Source organism: Sebastes umbrosus, chromosome 21, assembly GCF_015220745.1.
Source record: "Sebastes umbrosus isolate fSebUmb1 chromosome 21, fSebUmb1.pri, whole genome shotgun sequence".
In the NCBI taxonomy this organism is placed as follows: Eukaryota; Metazoa; Chordata; class Actinopteri; order Perciformes; family Sebastidae; genus Sebastes; species Sebastes umbrosus.
This window is the reverse complement of record NC_051289.1, coordinates 11,719,479-11,734,628: the sequence shown is the minus strand read 5'-3', so window position 1 is coordinate 11,734,628 and position 15,150 is coordinate 11,719,479. Positions and strand designations below refer to the sequence as shown.

Sequence of the window (15,150 nt, the reverse complement as noted above, 5' to 3'; positions counted from 1 at the left end):
CGACCAGCAGCCAGAGGAGGTGGAAAGCTCCGCGCCCGGCGGTAGCGGCTCCTCCTCCGGCCAGGAGCAGAGCTTCGCCTCACTGCTACGCCGGTCCCCACTGGAAGCCGACACCGAAGGGAGACACAGGAGAACCAGGACTGCGCAGTGCAGATTGTTAGACCCTGCTGCAGTAAAATGATCTGTTTTCTAAAGGGACTCTGGTGCTTGGAAACACTATCGCTTATGTCCACAGGGACCACCAAAATCAATACAAAATGTTCCTCGTAGTAGCTGTGACTATATACAATGTAGTATGTATGTGACGATTGTGATACTGAAGTAATGTGACAGACGTGAACAGAAAAGGGGAAAGTTGACCGAGGTTCTTCCGGGTTCCAAGCTTACTCAACTGTTATTGGAGCACAGAGTGAAAAGGGGCGGGACTTAGGAAGGGGTCAATTACCTTGACTCGCCAGCCTCTTTGATAACAACAAACATGATCAAACTGTACCACACACAGTTTGTTGCTCTCTAGCAAGATCGACAGATGTTTTGTGCACTGCTTTCATTCAGTATTTCACATGATGATAAAGACCAAGGTGTGTCTTAGTGTAAACCATGTGAGAGGCTTTTTATCAAGGCTTTTTGATTGGGTATGTGATAAAATAACCACTTACATACTCATTGAAACCTTTTTAGAAAACATCAAACGGTTACAGAGAGGTAGTGTGTGTGTGTTGACATTTTGACCCAAAAGTAATCTTACCTCCACGCTGACGTGTTTCCGGATTGCAGCCACAGTTTATTCAGACACATTGCTTTTGTGTGTGTGTGTGTGTGTGTGTGTGTGTGTGTGTATGTGAGTGAGAGACCACTGACAAAGCATGTCTGCTGTGTGATCCCAGACGAAAGGCTTATGAGTGGGCGGCTGTGTCAGCAGCGACTGTTTGTATATCTCTGTGTTGGTGTCAGATCCCCACCGAGTTTGTGTAACCAAAATGATTCTCAGAGCCCAATGAGCTTGTAAAATAAACATTAACCAAAAATATTGTTACATACTTTACATATTACATCTTTTGTCAATTTATTTACGTGTGTGTCTGTGTGTGCAGCACCGCTGGGCTATGGCTCCACGTCAGCGAGCTCTGCTCCTGAAAGGAGGGTCCACAGACTGCTCAGCTTTCAGAGGTACCTGCACTCATCTCGTATGCTGCGGGGCGTCCCCCAGCAGATCCCCCTCCACATCCTGGATGAAGACTACACTGGACAGGCCAGAGTAGGACACCCACCTTTTTATATAATGATATCACAATAAGACTTATTTAGTTCAGACTTCACATCACTAACCCTGTGCTTCTCTTTCCCCTCTCTCGTAGTGCATGCTGGAAAAAGTCGGAAACTGGAATTTTGACATTTTCCTCTTCGATAAGTTGACAAACGGTATGTGAAATATAATCTGTTCAGAAGTTGTTTTAAAAGTCATGACACAGAAGTAATGCAGCACTGACAGGATAATCCAGCATAAAATCAGCCTTAGATTCAATGTGTTGCCAATGGTGCCATCTATTGGATGCCGGCCGACACAGAGGATTCACTGAACGAAGATTAGTTCTATAATTGAATCACTGAACTTTATTTTTACAGCTTATCATCCGATGCAACAATATGTTGTTAATTTTTTTCCAATGCAGCTGTAATGGTTTGGTTATAGGCTTCAAAGAGCAACAACAGCTCTATAGACTCTTTATTTTGTCTTATAGGGAGCATAATGACTAACTAATACTTATTTCTGCACTATAGCCTCAGTAGATGAGAACAAGATATGTTGTATTATGAATAACGGGCATGACTGGTTATTATATGTTCTCGCCATACATCTGTCTTGATGTATACTGTGTAACTCAAAAGCTAGGGAAAGATAGATAGAAGAAAGATAGGGGAAGGGATGGCAAGCAGCCGAAGTGCTTTGTTCTTTGGGAAGAAAAAGGATGAAAATCACAAAAATAAGTAATTATGGTAAGTGAAGAAGGGGTAGTCGAGGCAGGCTTGGAGAAAGTGGATGCACCAATAAAATAGATTACAAAACAGAAAATAACTCCTGCAATGCACTGAGCATAACAGATTGGTGATATTTTACATTGCAGCAATGTGTGACGGTACAATTTCTCCTTTTTAATGCAAGTGAAAACCAGATGAAAGCAGAAAGCTCACTGTGATATTCCTCTTGCTCCTCAGGAAACAGCCTGATCACCCTGACCTTCCACCTGCTGAACCAGTATGGCCTGGTGGAGCTCTTCCAGCTGGACATGGTCAAACTCTGGAGGTTCCTAGTCATGGTCCAGGAGGACTACCACAGCGACAACCCCTACCACAACGCTATCCACGCTGCGGATGTCACGCAGGCCATGTACTGCTACATGCAGGAACCTAAGGTGAGACATGAAGAGTTGCATGAGTTTCCAGATCTGAAAGTGTGTCAGTGAAGGAGGGGGTTTAGCTTCCGTGCCGGTACTCCTGTCTGTTTCTCCAAACTTGGAGCTTGCCGACCGCCATCTAAGTTACTGTATGCGACGTTAATACAGAATGATATAAAAACCTAAAAAAATAAATAAATAATGGACCCACCCTTAAATGATCAATCATCATAATCGTTGTGCCTCTGTGTTGTTGTGAATGCAGCTCGCCAAGTCTCTGACCTCCTGTGACATCATACTGGGAATCCTAGCAGCCGCCACACATGACCTAGACCATCCAGGGGTCAACCAGCCTTTCCTCATCAAGACTGACCACTATCTAGCTACACTCTATAGGGTAAGACCACATAGCAGTCGCTCTTTAACCTGCCAGAACTTACTTATGTATGTACTGAAGAGGAAGACATATGATTTATTGAATGAATTTGTCTTTTTTTAATGTGCAGAATACCTCAGTTCTGGAAAACCACCACTGGAAGTCAGCAGTGGGCCTGCTCAGAGAGACGGGGCTGTTTTCCCATCTGCCTGCTGAGGACAGGTCAGTCTGACACTGAAATGCTGCTAAGTGCTCCACACAACAGTAGATAGCTCTCCCGTTGAAAGGTTCTACATGTTACTTCAGAAAATAACCAGAACCACCAGAGCCGAAGAAGCTTTTCGGATGAGAAGTGAAACGTCTTCAAGAACCTAAACCAAGTCCAGTTGCTGCTGATTTAACCGTTTCCTCGGATTCAGAAATTAAAGTTATTTCAAAAAAACTTCTGTGCCATATTTATAGAGAAAATGCCATCAGATGCTAATCAATCTAATCATCTTGTCTTTCTGACCCCTTAGCCTGAACATGGAGAGGGAGTTGGGCTCCTTGATCCTGGCCACGGACATCAGCAGACAGAATGACTACCTGTCAAGGTTTCGCAGACACCTGAACCAGGAGAACCTGTGCTTGAGCAACGCCAGCCACCGTCACTTCATCCTGCAGGTCAGTTACCTCCTCTGCCATACACACACACACACACACACAACTTCTGCATCGCAGCAAAGACTGTGAGCTCTTAATTTGTTTTTACGCCCGTCCTGTACAGATGGCTCTGAAGTGTGCGGACATCTGTAACCCCTGCAGACCGTGGGAGATGAGCAAACAGTGGAGCGAGAAAGTGACTGAGGAGTTCTTCCAGCAAGGTTATCATCTTTTCTGCTGCCGGCTTTTCTATTGTTTGTCATTCTCCTTAAATTATTTATTTTTCCCTTTTTGTTAATCCCCAGAACAGCTCCTTCCTTTGTTCTTTCTGTGTTTATTCTCTGTAACAAAGTCGGCCTATAATAGTAGAACATACTGTCAATAATAGCTCATATATTGATTCTATTTTGTTATGCTCTTTTAGGAGATATTGAGAAGAAGCACAAACTTGAAGTCAGCCCACTTTATGACAGAGAGATCAACACAGTTGGCAACATTCAAATGGGTAAGTAGCTGTGTTGTATATTTGTTGTGTTCAAATATAAAAGTCAGGTTGGTTCTCAACTGGCTATCGTTCTTTCCCATGTTCTCGTTGACTGTCCTCGGGCTTCCCCACACACAGGACATCCGATTGTAAATATTGAACAGGTTTAATATTTCGCCCATCGGGGATTTAAAAAAACCTCTTACCATATGTCACACCACAGGAACATCTGGAAAGATGATCTTTAGAAACATTAAAAAATCGTGGCTTTGCTGACCATTGTTGGGAGGGGGGGAATTTGTCTTGATTGTCGTGTAGTGTGTACCCGGCATTAGTTCTAATTTGTGCCTGCCGCCTCTTCTCTCCCTTCAGGCTTCATGACATACGTGGCGGAGCCGCTGTTCGCAGAGTGGACCCGTTTCTCCGACACACGTCTGTCCCAGACCATGCTGGGCCACATGGGGCTGAACAAGGCCAGCTGGGGCGCCCTACAGCAGGAACAAACCTCCGTCTCCAAGGAGGCGGAGCCCAGCTCAGCCGGCGCCGACAGCGAAAACGGTGCCGCCGCCGCCGCTCGAAGAGACAGCGACACAGCTACAGCCGCAGGAGGAACCAGCTCCAAAGAAATACCTCAGGGAAGCAGAGAATCCTGACACTCCTCGTGTGCCCTTTCACCTCAACCTCCTGACCCCGGCCTCAGGGCCTCACAACACACTGGGGGCCAGGTGGGGCACGCAACGGCCTGCGTCGCTGCCCCACCTGATCCACCTTGTTTATGTTTTGTTGCTTTTGCCTCCCATCTTGATAAACCACTGATTTTATTTAATTTATTTAATTTTTAATTCGTCTTTTTTGGCATAGAGCAATACATAGATACCTCATTTGGCTACTGCTGTATTTTCTTTTATTTGCTTTGTTTTATTTATTTGTCCACTGTAGTTTTGGCATTACTGACTGAACACACCACTTTTTGTTGTTGGTGAACCTTAAGGGGAAAGCAGTATAAGAACTGAAGAAGACATTTTTTCTGGTATTTTGAAGTGCCATTTGAAAACAAAGATTTGAAGAATGATCTGAACTGAATTGACTGAGACAACTGGAGTATTCACTTGAGACCCTCCTAAGACTTTGAATGCCGTGTTGCATTTGTATTGAAGATTCTTCCTCATGTAAAAACAAAAAAAAAAAAATGTGACAAGCCCAGTCCTTTTGCTGCCTCTACGAAGACTGTTTACGCATCTCTTTGTTTGTTTCTTTCCCTTGAACTGAAGTGAATCATGTCGGCTCCACGGTTTGCCTTCGAAGCACAGATGTGAAGAACCACTCGTTTGAACTGTCATCCCACTGTTGAAGCCATGAGCAGAACCTTATTCAAACACACCAGATGCCATAAGCAACTCCACCTGTGCTACTATGTGTTCTTGCACTCCCAAATAACGATGGTGTTGGATGTGCAGCTTCGTCTCCATGACATCTCCAAGAGACCCTGTGAAGGTATTGTAGACATTTAGTCCTTTTCCTGATGATGTTTCCGAATCTTCCAGTGCTGGTTGAACTCGGGGTAGCTTCCCTCCCAGACTGGAGATCAGTTACTGCACATGCATCTCACCTGGAACTCCACTCCACGCAACTCGACTCGCTCAGGGTTTTGCCAGTCTCTTATCAAGAGGGAGAGGGGGAGGAGGCGACGATGCAGGGTTGTTGTTGTTTTTTTCCTGGCTCGGATCTACTGAAGGAGACTCTCCCTCTCCGCAGAATGTCTCTCACAGCCACATGCAACCTAAAGGACTGCTCGATTGATGCCTTATAACTATGCACAAACTATGCTAAGTGACCAAACCAGCTCCTGTTCCCCCATCAAGTGCATGGTGTGCTTGTCTTTTGAATGCACTGTCCGATCCCTTTGCCTTTTCGTTGTGAGGAACAACTCCAGCTGTCCTTCTTTTTGTACGGAAAAACTAAAAATGGTCGAGTGACTTTGAACATTCCATTTCTTTGTGTTTTGGTTTGTCTACTTTGATTCAGTATAGTGGCACAAATTGTGTTTGTGTTTAAAACATTTTTGAAAGATAACAGGTGCTTTTCTTACTTTAGCTGATTTGTATTTTTGCTGTAAGTGCTGTAAGACTGTTGATAAAACTGTTTACAATTTGTTGCGACAGCCATTTTTGGGAAGACTTCAGTGTCGAGCCAGATTTTGTAAAGGCTTTGCTGTATTGACCTTTTTGATACATGCCTGTTGCAGTTACGATTTGAATAATAAAACCTGTTGTTGACAAATGTTTCTTTGACTTTCACATGGTTAACGCATGTAGTCTAGAAAATAGCAGAAATAATACACTCAATCTTTGACTGATCCCAACTATTTAGGAGCAATTTAATGAGGCAATGCCACTTTCATTAGGTTATAACTCAATGACTGACATTGTGCAGCACGTCAGTGAGCTCTGCTCCTGAGAGGAGGGTCCACAGACTTGCAGAGGTACCTGCACTCATCCTGTCTCCTCCACATCCTGGATGAAGACTACACAGGACAGGCCAGAGTATGACTCCCACCTTTTATATGATATAAAGATACTAAAGAAAATGCGTGATTTATTGTCACTAACTTTCTCTTTTCCCTCTCTCGTATTGCATGCTAGAAAAAGTCGGGAACTGGAATTTGGACATTTTCCTCTTCTATAGTTTGACAAACGGTATGTGAGATATGATCTTGTGGCAGCTGCCAATTCTCTGGTGCTTGCTGTTGTTTCCCTTTTCCCTGGTGTTTTTTTGGTTGAGTTGCTGAGTGATTAGAGGGTTATTCAGTTCACCTGTTGCGCAGGGTGTGGGGACTGGCTCTTAAATGATAGTTGAGAGCAGCTTGGTGCATTCCCCTCTTGGCCAATCAGGGTGTAACAACGCCCTTTCTGTAGGGCTTAAAAGAGGAGGGAAACTGCACACCCAGTGTCATTCTGATCTCTCCTTCACTCAATGCAACATGTGTTATCAGCTTTACCAGAAACTCTGGTCTGTTTTGGGCCCTTTTGGGATTCTGTGATCTTTGTGTTTTGTTTGTTGAGAGTGTTGACTCTCCTAGTTGGGGAAACAAGTTAAGTGCCAACCAATTGGGTTACCTGCACTGGGACGTTTAGGTACTATTTGTGCAACGATCTGGCTTGCCTTACAATAGCCTAACGCCTGCAGGCTGTATTTTTGTATTCTATTCATTTGTTGATTTTCAATGAAACCCTTTATACCCATTTCTTTTAGTGTATTTTATTTGGGAAAACTTTAAAGGAGGGTAAAAGGAAAAACACAAACCAATATTTCAGTTTCCTTAATTGTTTGTTAATATAGAGGCATTTGTTCATTATTGAAGAGGCATTTGTTCATTATTATTATTAAGAAGGCATTTTATTTTATATTATTATGTGGATGGGAACTGTTTTTCAGTCTTCTGACTGAACAACTAAAGTCTGGGGAACTCAGTACCGCCACAATCTGAAATACTGTTCTACTAAATACTGAGTCTAATACTGTAGTTAACAGCAGAAATAATATTATTTAGGTGCAATTTAACATGAGGATATGCAACTTTCATTAGGTTAAAACTCAACAGACATACACCAGAGTCGGGACAGAACATAAAGTTTTATTTAGAAATTTGACAATTCAAGTTCAATTTTTATGGAAGACAACTCTTCTACAAAATCCTACTACTGACACCCAGTCCACCTTCCCTTAAAAAATATAGAACATACTAGTAGAGTTGTCTTGAAGCAGCAACTACACTGGAAACAATGTGCTATCAGTCACTTTGAACAAAATACTAAAAACCTCACACGACCCCAAGGAGTCAAGTGTGTATTTTCAAACCGAGGCATGAAAATGTGAGCATAATTTTTACCTTTGGAATACTGATAACAGCAGGTACCTTAGGACCCATGACGAAAATATGTTTTTAATATACAACAATAGAGTATTTATTTACTGATGTTGGAACTGTGAGTCTTAAGTTCTGGGAAAGTGTTTTGTGATAAAAGGCAAATCTTATCAAAACGGGTACTGATAAAGCAACAAAACATTTCACATGTACCGCCAATAACCTACAAATATGAACTTTGCTTAACAGTATCGGTTATCCTCACTATTTCTTAAAGCATAATCCTAAATGGGGGAAAAAGAAACAGGGACATGGAAAGATATTTGGCAGTGAAAGGCAGAATCTCGCCGATCATCACTGGAATGTCTTTGGCTCTTAAACACGGCTCGTACTAAAGAGATAAATAATATCAACTAAAACTGGGATGCATATATTTGAACAAAAAACACACAAGCCCCGGCAAGACTGGCAACTGAGGCTCAAAGTACAACATTGTTTAAAAGCCACCTGGAATTAACGGAACACACCTACGACATAATTACCTGTGTTAAAATCTCACTTAATTACTTAAACCACAACATAAATAGGAAGATCCCAATCATAAATTAGTCTATCATACATGTATAAACAATACAGCACAATATTCCACAAGTAAGAAAGTGCTCCCTTTCCTCTGTGGTAGAAGAACTCTTCAGTTTTCACAGACCCCTTAACAATGGGAATGCAAACTTGACCAACGATGCTATGTGCAAAGTAATGATTGAGCAATAAAACTAATAACGTTTATCGATTGTAGTGTTGCCTCTGTCACTTTCACTCAGGACAGAAGTTTAAACTATTTAACACAAAAACAAAAAGACATTCAGTTAAACAAAAACAAAATCATGAAAGCTAATATAAGTTATAAAAGTGCAAAAATGGATGGTCAAGATGACTAATGGATACAACACTATGAGATGACTGATACGTGGAGCAGACTCCTCTACTTCAGGCAGAATCCCTTATTCTTTCACAGAAACAGCTGATATTTAAAGGTCGATAAGGCACTTCAAAGTGTCCGCAGCACATCTGGACCTCGAGTTCAGATCAACTTCCTTTTTCCAGTTGACTTCAACATGTGCTGCCCGAACTGTGGAAACAGACAGAAGAGAGAATAAAGCATGAGACCCTACAAACCATTTAGATGAGATCAGTCAAAACACTATATACAGTGGAAACAAACTTATAGTGATCACGTCTGTCTGATTCAAATTGATCACTATAAGTGGATGATATTATAATCAAACAAAGTGGAGTCATAACAGCGATGAATACAGCAACATCTCTCACCAAAGGGGTTTCGGTTCGAGGTTTCACTTCTGGAACGGGAAGTTTGAACTCCTCAGTGTCTCCTTGTTCACTGTCGTGTCGATAGCGGTGGGCGAACTTGCGTTTCAGGGCCTCGGCGATGAGAGTTGCGGCGTCTACAGGATTGCTGGACTTTACTTTGGCTTCACCTTCCGCTGGACGACTATGAAAGGACAACAAATGATTAGACTTTGATTATTTGTGTAGTGTACAAACATGTTTTTTTTCCATTTTATAGCAGCTGCTCAAGAAGATACAAGTCTACATGTGTTCTGAAGCTGCCTTTAGATGTGATAAACTACAAAATGAGGCGAAGATGTGTCAGCTTGAGTTGAATCTGTGGTTATGGACACTTGATTACAATAATGTACACAGACAAGACCATAAACACCTACTGTTAGTTGGGATACACATCTATTACCTTAAAAAATACTTTAGTCTTCACGTTTGATAATTTCTAAATGTATTGATTCACTATTTAAGTAGAGACATACCTTTTGACTGATCTCAACTTGACTTTGCCTATGTCTTTCAAGACGTCGAGCATGCTCGGGATTTCTGCTGGCCTTGAATCCAAAACTGTCTGGCTGTCTGTCTTCATCCCTCTGCGCTCCTTAATCAAGTCAATGGCAGAAAATGTCCGCTGGAGACTCAAGAGTAGTGGCGGTGGTGGGGGAGGAGGAGGAGGTGGTGGTGGTGGTGGGGGAGGGGGAGGCAGGGTGCCACCGGGTGGAGGGGGAGGTGGAGGTGTCCCTGTGGTAGCAGCTGAAGTGAAACAAAGGAAAGAAAAAGCTTAAAGCTGTGTGACATTTGAAACTCCGCTGCCATCTAGAGGACGTTTTATATTACTGCAGTGAAGCAAAAAATGCATTTAAACCATGCGGAAATATTTGTAGTTTTTTAAGGCTGTGTAAGAGATACCTGGCTGTGTGGTCTTTTCCTGAGCCAAAACGATTAGTGCTATCTGAGCTCTGAGTTTGGCAAGTTCCGTCTCCAGTGCGCCGATCTTCTGAATGGCCTCATCGTTGACGGCCGTTGGCCCCTGGGGGTCCGGAGCCCCCTGATGCAGGCTCGGCAGTGAACTCTGGCGGGTTAAGGGTTTTCTCTGAGGCTGATGGGATCGGAACACGAGTCCTGATGGGATCACTGACCTGTTTCAATAATGCAGAAATACGTTTTACTAGATGCTACTCACGGGAACAAGTAAATTCATACACATGAAACTGCAATTCTCCCCCTTGAAGATGTTAGCCGACTATCCCGCTCTCACCTGCCAAAGGGGTCTTCGTCATCCTCGTCATCCTCGTCATCCCTGTCGATCCATCCGACATCAGCCAGAGACGCCACCAAACCATTCTGCCTCCTGGCGCCAATCAGGACACCAGCGTCCTCACTATACGGATAAAGCTGTCGGAGAGAGAACCATGTTAAACATTTGGACAAAAAAACATGCCATAAAAGAGCCAAGCTACATTATAACACTCCATTTTAACAACTAATAAAAGGAAGTTATTAAGTAAAAAATAGGGAATGAAGGCAGTTCAGCGGGAAGAGGTGTGGAGGGAATCTATACAATGTTAATGAAAGGTTCAGGAAGATTAGAAGGGAGCTCAGAAGGTCTTTAATCAGCTCAAGGTTGTTGAAGGTTGCTGAACAAACTGACCTAAAGCAGACATACTGCATTCCTCAAAGCTAGGGAGGGTAGCTGGAGACAGAAGAAAAGAAGAAAAGAGAGAACGCACAGTGTTGAAAGAGACAGAAGAGTAAAGAAAAGTAATTCAGTTTTTCAGTTACATGCAAACTGATTTCTCAAAAGTTGACTTGTTTACAGTTTCAAAAACTTCTGGACACACAGTCAGTACTCTGATGATAACAAAATCTCTCTGTTCTAATGACTTCATCTGCTCTGTTTATGGTTCATAAATGAAAACAGCCAGACAACCTGAGAGGGTGTGTGATTTGTTTTCACATAACTGTGACGCCAACAGGCAGAAAGACAGGAGAGGAGACAGGGATCTATCAAATGTGACAACACGCCATTAACTTAAAATACAAGATATACATACTACCGACTGACGGGTCTACCTGTTAATTTACACAACATTATAATAATTATGATCACGGTAACCTTCCCTACCTGAAAATGGACCCTGGGGCAGGGGTTAAAGGGAAGACTAGAAGCTATTCTTCTCACAATACTTCTTGAGGACCCATAGGCCTTGGCTGTTCCAGAAGCCTGCAAAACAAAAGAAGAAACACACAAATGAAAGAATAATTTGCCACTTTCTGACAATTACAATTAATTTATTAATTAATTAAATGGAGTCACATTCACTAGTCCATGGCCGGTACTTCTCAGATATTGAACATGAGAGACCTTAACAATAGGCTTTCAGATGAAGAGCAAGACAAAGGTACAATGCGGTGGTGTTTCAAGGTCTATGTAAGACTATGAAATCAAATTTTGAAATATATGGAAATAGTGTGTTTAGCAGACATATATTGAGTCAGACATCAACACGGATTGTCACATACCAGGTCCATTTCTATCCGTGGATTGTCTTTACTCATTTCTGTTGATGTGTTTCACAAGGGCAGACGGACACATGCCCCAACACCAAGGGGATCATCACCAAACGGCCATCTAGACGAAACACAGAACAAGGGGGAGAAATTCAGGTTAAATCCCCTTAAAACACAAAACTTACAACCAAGAATAACTTCTTGAGGAGCTGTATGCCTCTGCAATATATAATAATAATAATAATAATAATAATAAATTGATATAGCACTTTTGAAAACAAAGTGCTTCACCAAGACAATAAAAGCAGATAAAATAAATAAATAAGGTAACTGTTAAAACTGGACATCAGAGAACATATCAATAATAAAAAGGTAGTAAAATGTATACCTGTGTTAAGATGCTCCAGTGAAATACACATACATTCTGTAACAGCCTTTAATAATACTGGCAATATAATTATCTGTCCGATATTATCATTGCTGCCAATAACTGATTAAGTAATTACAATTTCTCTAATAATCAATTTTCTCAACAAGTGCGACATATAATAAAACTGTGAAAGAAGAAACAAAGTAAATACAAGTTATGATCTTTACATGAATAACATTAAGATAAGATAAAATAAGATGAACCTTTATTAATCCCCAGAGAGGTGTAAAATCAGCAAACAGAGTGAAACACAGGAGAGGTAAAGGTATACAAAAATGATAAAAACAATAAATAGAGATATAAAAGATACAGAGTGAATGGGTGACAAAGTGTGTACTGTCCATCAATAAATAAATGTAGTATGTACAATAAATAAATTAAATATGTACAGTCTATAAAACAGTTTTAATGCTTTTATTTTAGCAAAAATTGCAAAATTGTAGCTAAAAATGCATAATAAACTGACAATAACCTGATATTTTAGGTGGAATTTCATTCATTCTCACTGTGCAATATAATTTTCCACTTGTGCATTTTGTGAATAGTCTGTTTTTTGTCAATACTGTATATACTGCTCCTATTTTTATACTTCCTTCTATTTAAATGGTTCATATTTTGTTACTTTGTTTACCTCTTTTTTACTGTGTTAGCTGATGCATCTTGTTTTTTTCACTATCCACTTTGCTGCTGTACACTGCAAATTAGTAATATCTTACTTTATCTTAAATAAGGACTCAAAGAAACGTGTAAAAGTGCAGATGTGTGACAGATGATAGCTGATATCATGTGTATGTGACAGGCTCATGTGTTAGCATTTGAGTGGCTAATCAACGATGCTAACTAGCATAACCAGCTAACTCCAGCCAACTTCACAACCGTTGACACATTCACTACGATACCTCGAAGACACACACGATTCTAGTTGACCTTGACGTGTGATAGTTAATGTAAATGTTACATTCACATTAGAAGATCTGTGTTATGTGATTTTAAAGTAACTTACCGAGACTGAAGCTTGTAGTTAGATAACTTTAGTAAGTTTTTCCACCTTGTCAACCGACGGATCCAGCAGGAGCAATGTGGGCGGGATCAGGAATACATCTGAGCCAATGGAATTATAGGGATTATGTTGTGGCCAATGGGATGTCAGCATTGGTTAGTCAGATTGATTGACAGGCAAATGCACCAATTGTCTTTGAGCTTTAAAACTGAGCTATCTGCTGATTGGTTCTTACATCAGTCGATTATATTACACTGTCCAATCATATGCCAGGAACCTTGTGTATGCTCGTTATCACGCCACAGAGAATAGGACATACAGGTCTTATAACAATACATTATATAGAATTAAAATTCCCCATAACTCCGAAAGCAAAATAAATCCATTTTAAAATATTAAATTGAGTGTATCACCATCCATCCAGTGATTTGTTGCGACAACGATTTGAAATTGAAACCAATAACTGTGTATTTTGTGATGATACTGAAACTACTGATCATTTATTTTTTTATTTTATGTATTCTGGAGCTTTATGGCTTGATATACTGTATATACTGGCTTTTCCCAAAAGTTTCTCATCTGAGAACTTCTCTCAAAAGGACATTGTTTATGGACTTGTCAGGGACAACAACAAAGATGACTTTCTGGTGAATAACATTCTCATCCTTGGAAAACTTTATTGGCACAAATCCAAGTATACGAAAGTGAAACCTAGGTTTAATGTGTTTCATTCTGAGTTTCTTTCTTTAATAAAACCCCTTAAAGTCATGAAAAACAAAAATGCTTTGAAACTTCTTGGTATAATAGAATAATATGAATTACAGGTACAGCCCTATAGCCCTTAATTTAATTTATTATTATTTTCATGTATAATTTTACATATTTTATTTGTTCTTGTTCTGTATTCACCTTGTCCTTTTACTCTAATGCAATGATCTATGAGCCATGTTGTTTGTAAATTTGAATTTGTTCAATAAAAAGATAGATAATAAAAAAAAGGTCTTAACCATACATTATATAGAATAGGCAAGCACCCAACTGGGAAATGCACATATTGTAATCAACAAGAAACTGTCGAACATGTACTGATACACTGCAGGAATTACAGTATCCAGAGGAATCACCTTTTCCAGTCACTAAGGAAGGCAAAACATCAGGACATTTTTCATTGTCAGGTCTATTGGGGAATACAGCAGATAACATATACTGTGAAATTATTCAGTTTTTAAGAGAAACTGATTTAGTTAAAGGGGACATATTATAAAAAAGTAAGATTTTCATGTTTTTTTTATTATAAAGCAGGCTTAAGTCTTATATAAATACTGTTAAAGCATCGAAACACTCAATACACAGGGAAATACACACAGCCCGTATTCAGAAACTCTGCATTTGAAACAAGCTGTCAGGATTTCTGTCCATTTGTGATGTCACAATTATACAATATTTAGACCCTGTCTAGTTTTAAACGTAAATATACTAAATGTGTCTCAGTTTATTCCTGGTTGCAGTGTATGTGAATGTCATCAACTGACAGGAAGTACCCATGGACCCAAGCTGTTGCCTAGCAACGCAATCCTGTTGCAATTCCGTCAAAATACGCTAAAACAGAGCGTTTCAGACAGAGGGTAAATACAGGCATATTCAGGCTGACAGTATGAGGGAAATAATGTTTTTTTTTAACATTACAGCATTTAAACATGTTCTAGTAGAAACACAAAATACAAGTATGAACCTGAAAATTAGCACGATATGGGACCTTTAAACAAATCTAGAGTTTTCCTCATTATTATTATTATTATTATTATTATTATTATTATATATTTTTTTAATTTATTTTGTTTCTGCACAATCTCCTGCTCCACTCTCCAGTCCAGATGGTGAGTTTTCCTCATTATTATTATTACTATTATTATTATTATTTTTTTATTTTATTTTTATTTTTTTATTATTATTTTTTTATTTTATTTTATTTTGTTTCTGCACCATCTCCTGCTCCACTCTCCAGTAGTCCAGCAGGTGGCGGTAATGCACCTCTAACATGGTTTGCCAACCGCCAATAAACACCAAAGAAGAAGAAGAAGAAGTAT

At 40.2% G+C, this 15,150-nt stretch overlaps 2 protein-coding genes across 8 annotated transcripts in view; one reads left to right on the top strand and one right to left on the bottom strand.

Annotated features, from left to right (window-relative positions):
• pde7a (phosphodiesterase 7A) overlaps positions 1–6,178 on the top strand; it is a 35,394-nt gene extending 29,216 nt beyond the window's left edge. For 6 of the 7 annotated variants that reach the window (XM_037756272.1, XM_037756271.1, XM_037756270.1 and 3 more), the window contains 9 exons: positions 1,095–1,258; positions 1,359–1,422; positions 2,218–2,414; positions 2,662–2,793; positions 2,903–2,994; positions 3,291–3,435; positions 3,539–3,635; positions 3,839–3,919; positions 4,271–4,551. In XM_037756272.1, coding sequence (XP_037612200.1) covers positions 1,095–1,258; positions 1,359–1,422; positions 2,218–2,414; positions 2,662–2,793; positions 2,903–2,994; positions 3,291–3,435; positions 3,539–3,635; positions 3,839–3,919; positions 4,271–4,551 — 1,253 coding nt within the window. Of the gene's footprint in view, positions 1–1,094; positions 1,259–1,358; positions 1,423–2,217; positions 2,415–2,661; positions 2,794–2,902; positions 2,995–3,290; positions 3,436–3,538; positions 3,636–3,838; positions 3,920–4,270 lie in introns of all 7 variants that reach the window. The other variant, XM_037756266.1, reaches the window with a different exon arrangement.
• Positions 6,179–7,519: 1,341 nt separating this feature from the next.
• mtfr1 (mitochondrial fission regulator 1) lies at positions 7,520–13,192 on the bottom strand. Its single transcript, XM_037757424.1, has 8 exons — positions 13,067–13,192; positions 11,646–11,754; positions 11,248–11,346; positions 10,381–10,517; positions 10,032–10,261; positions 9,605–9,875; positions 9,093–9,273; positions 7,520–8,892 (listed from the first exon to the last, which is right to left on the bottom strand). The coding sequence occupies exons 2-8, from the start codon at positions 11,679–11,681 to the stop codon at positions 8,845–8,847; spliced, it is 1,002 nt and encodes a 333-aa protein (XP_037613352.1). The 5' UTR covers positions 11,682–11,754; positions 13,067–13,192; the 3' UTR covers positions 7,520–8,844.
• Positions 13,193–15,150: the final 1,958 nt, after the last annotated feature.

Excerpts from the sequence above, each read along its gene's own strand:
- mtfr1 (XM_037757424.1), bottom strand. The coding sequence starts at position 11,681 with ATGAGTAAAGACAATCCACGGATAGAAATGGACCTG. Across the intron at positions 10,262-10,380 it reads GACGAAGACCCCTTTGGCAG|GTCAGTGATCCCATCAGGAC; the intron begins GTGAGAGCGGGA and ends TTATTGAAACAG. Across the intron at positions 9,274-9,604 it reads AAGTTGAGATCAGTCAAAAG|TCGTCCAGCGGAAGGTGAAG; the intron begins GTATGTCTCTAC and ends GTCCTTTCATAG.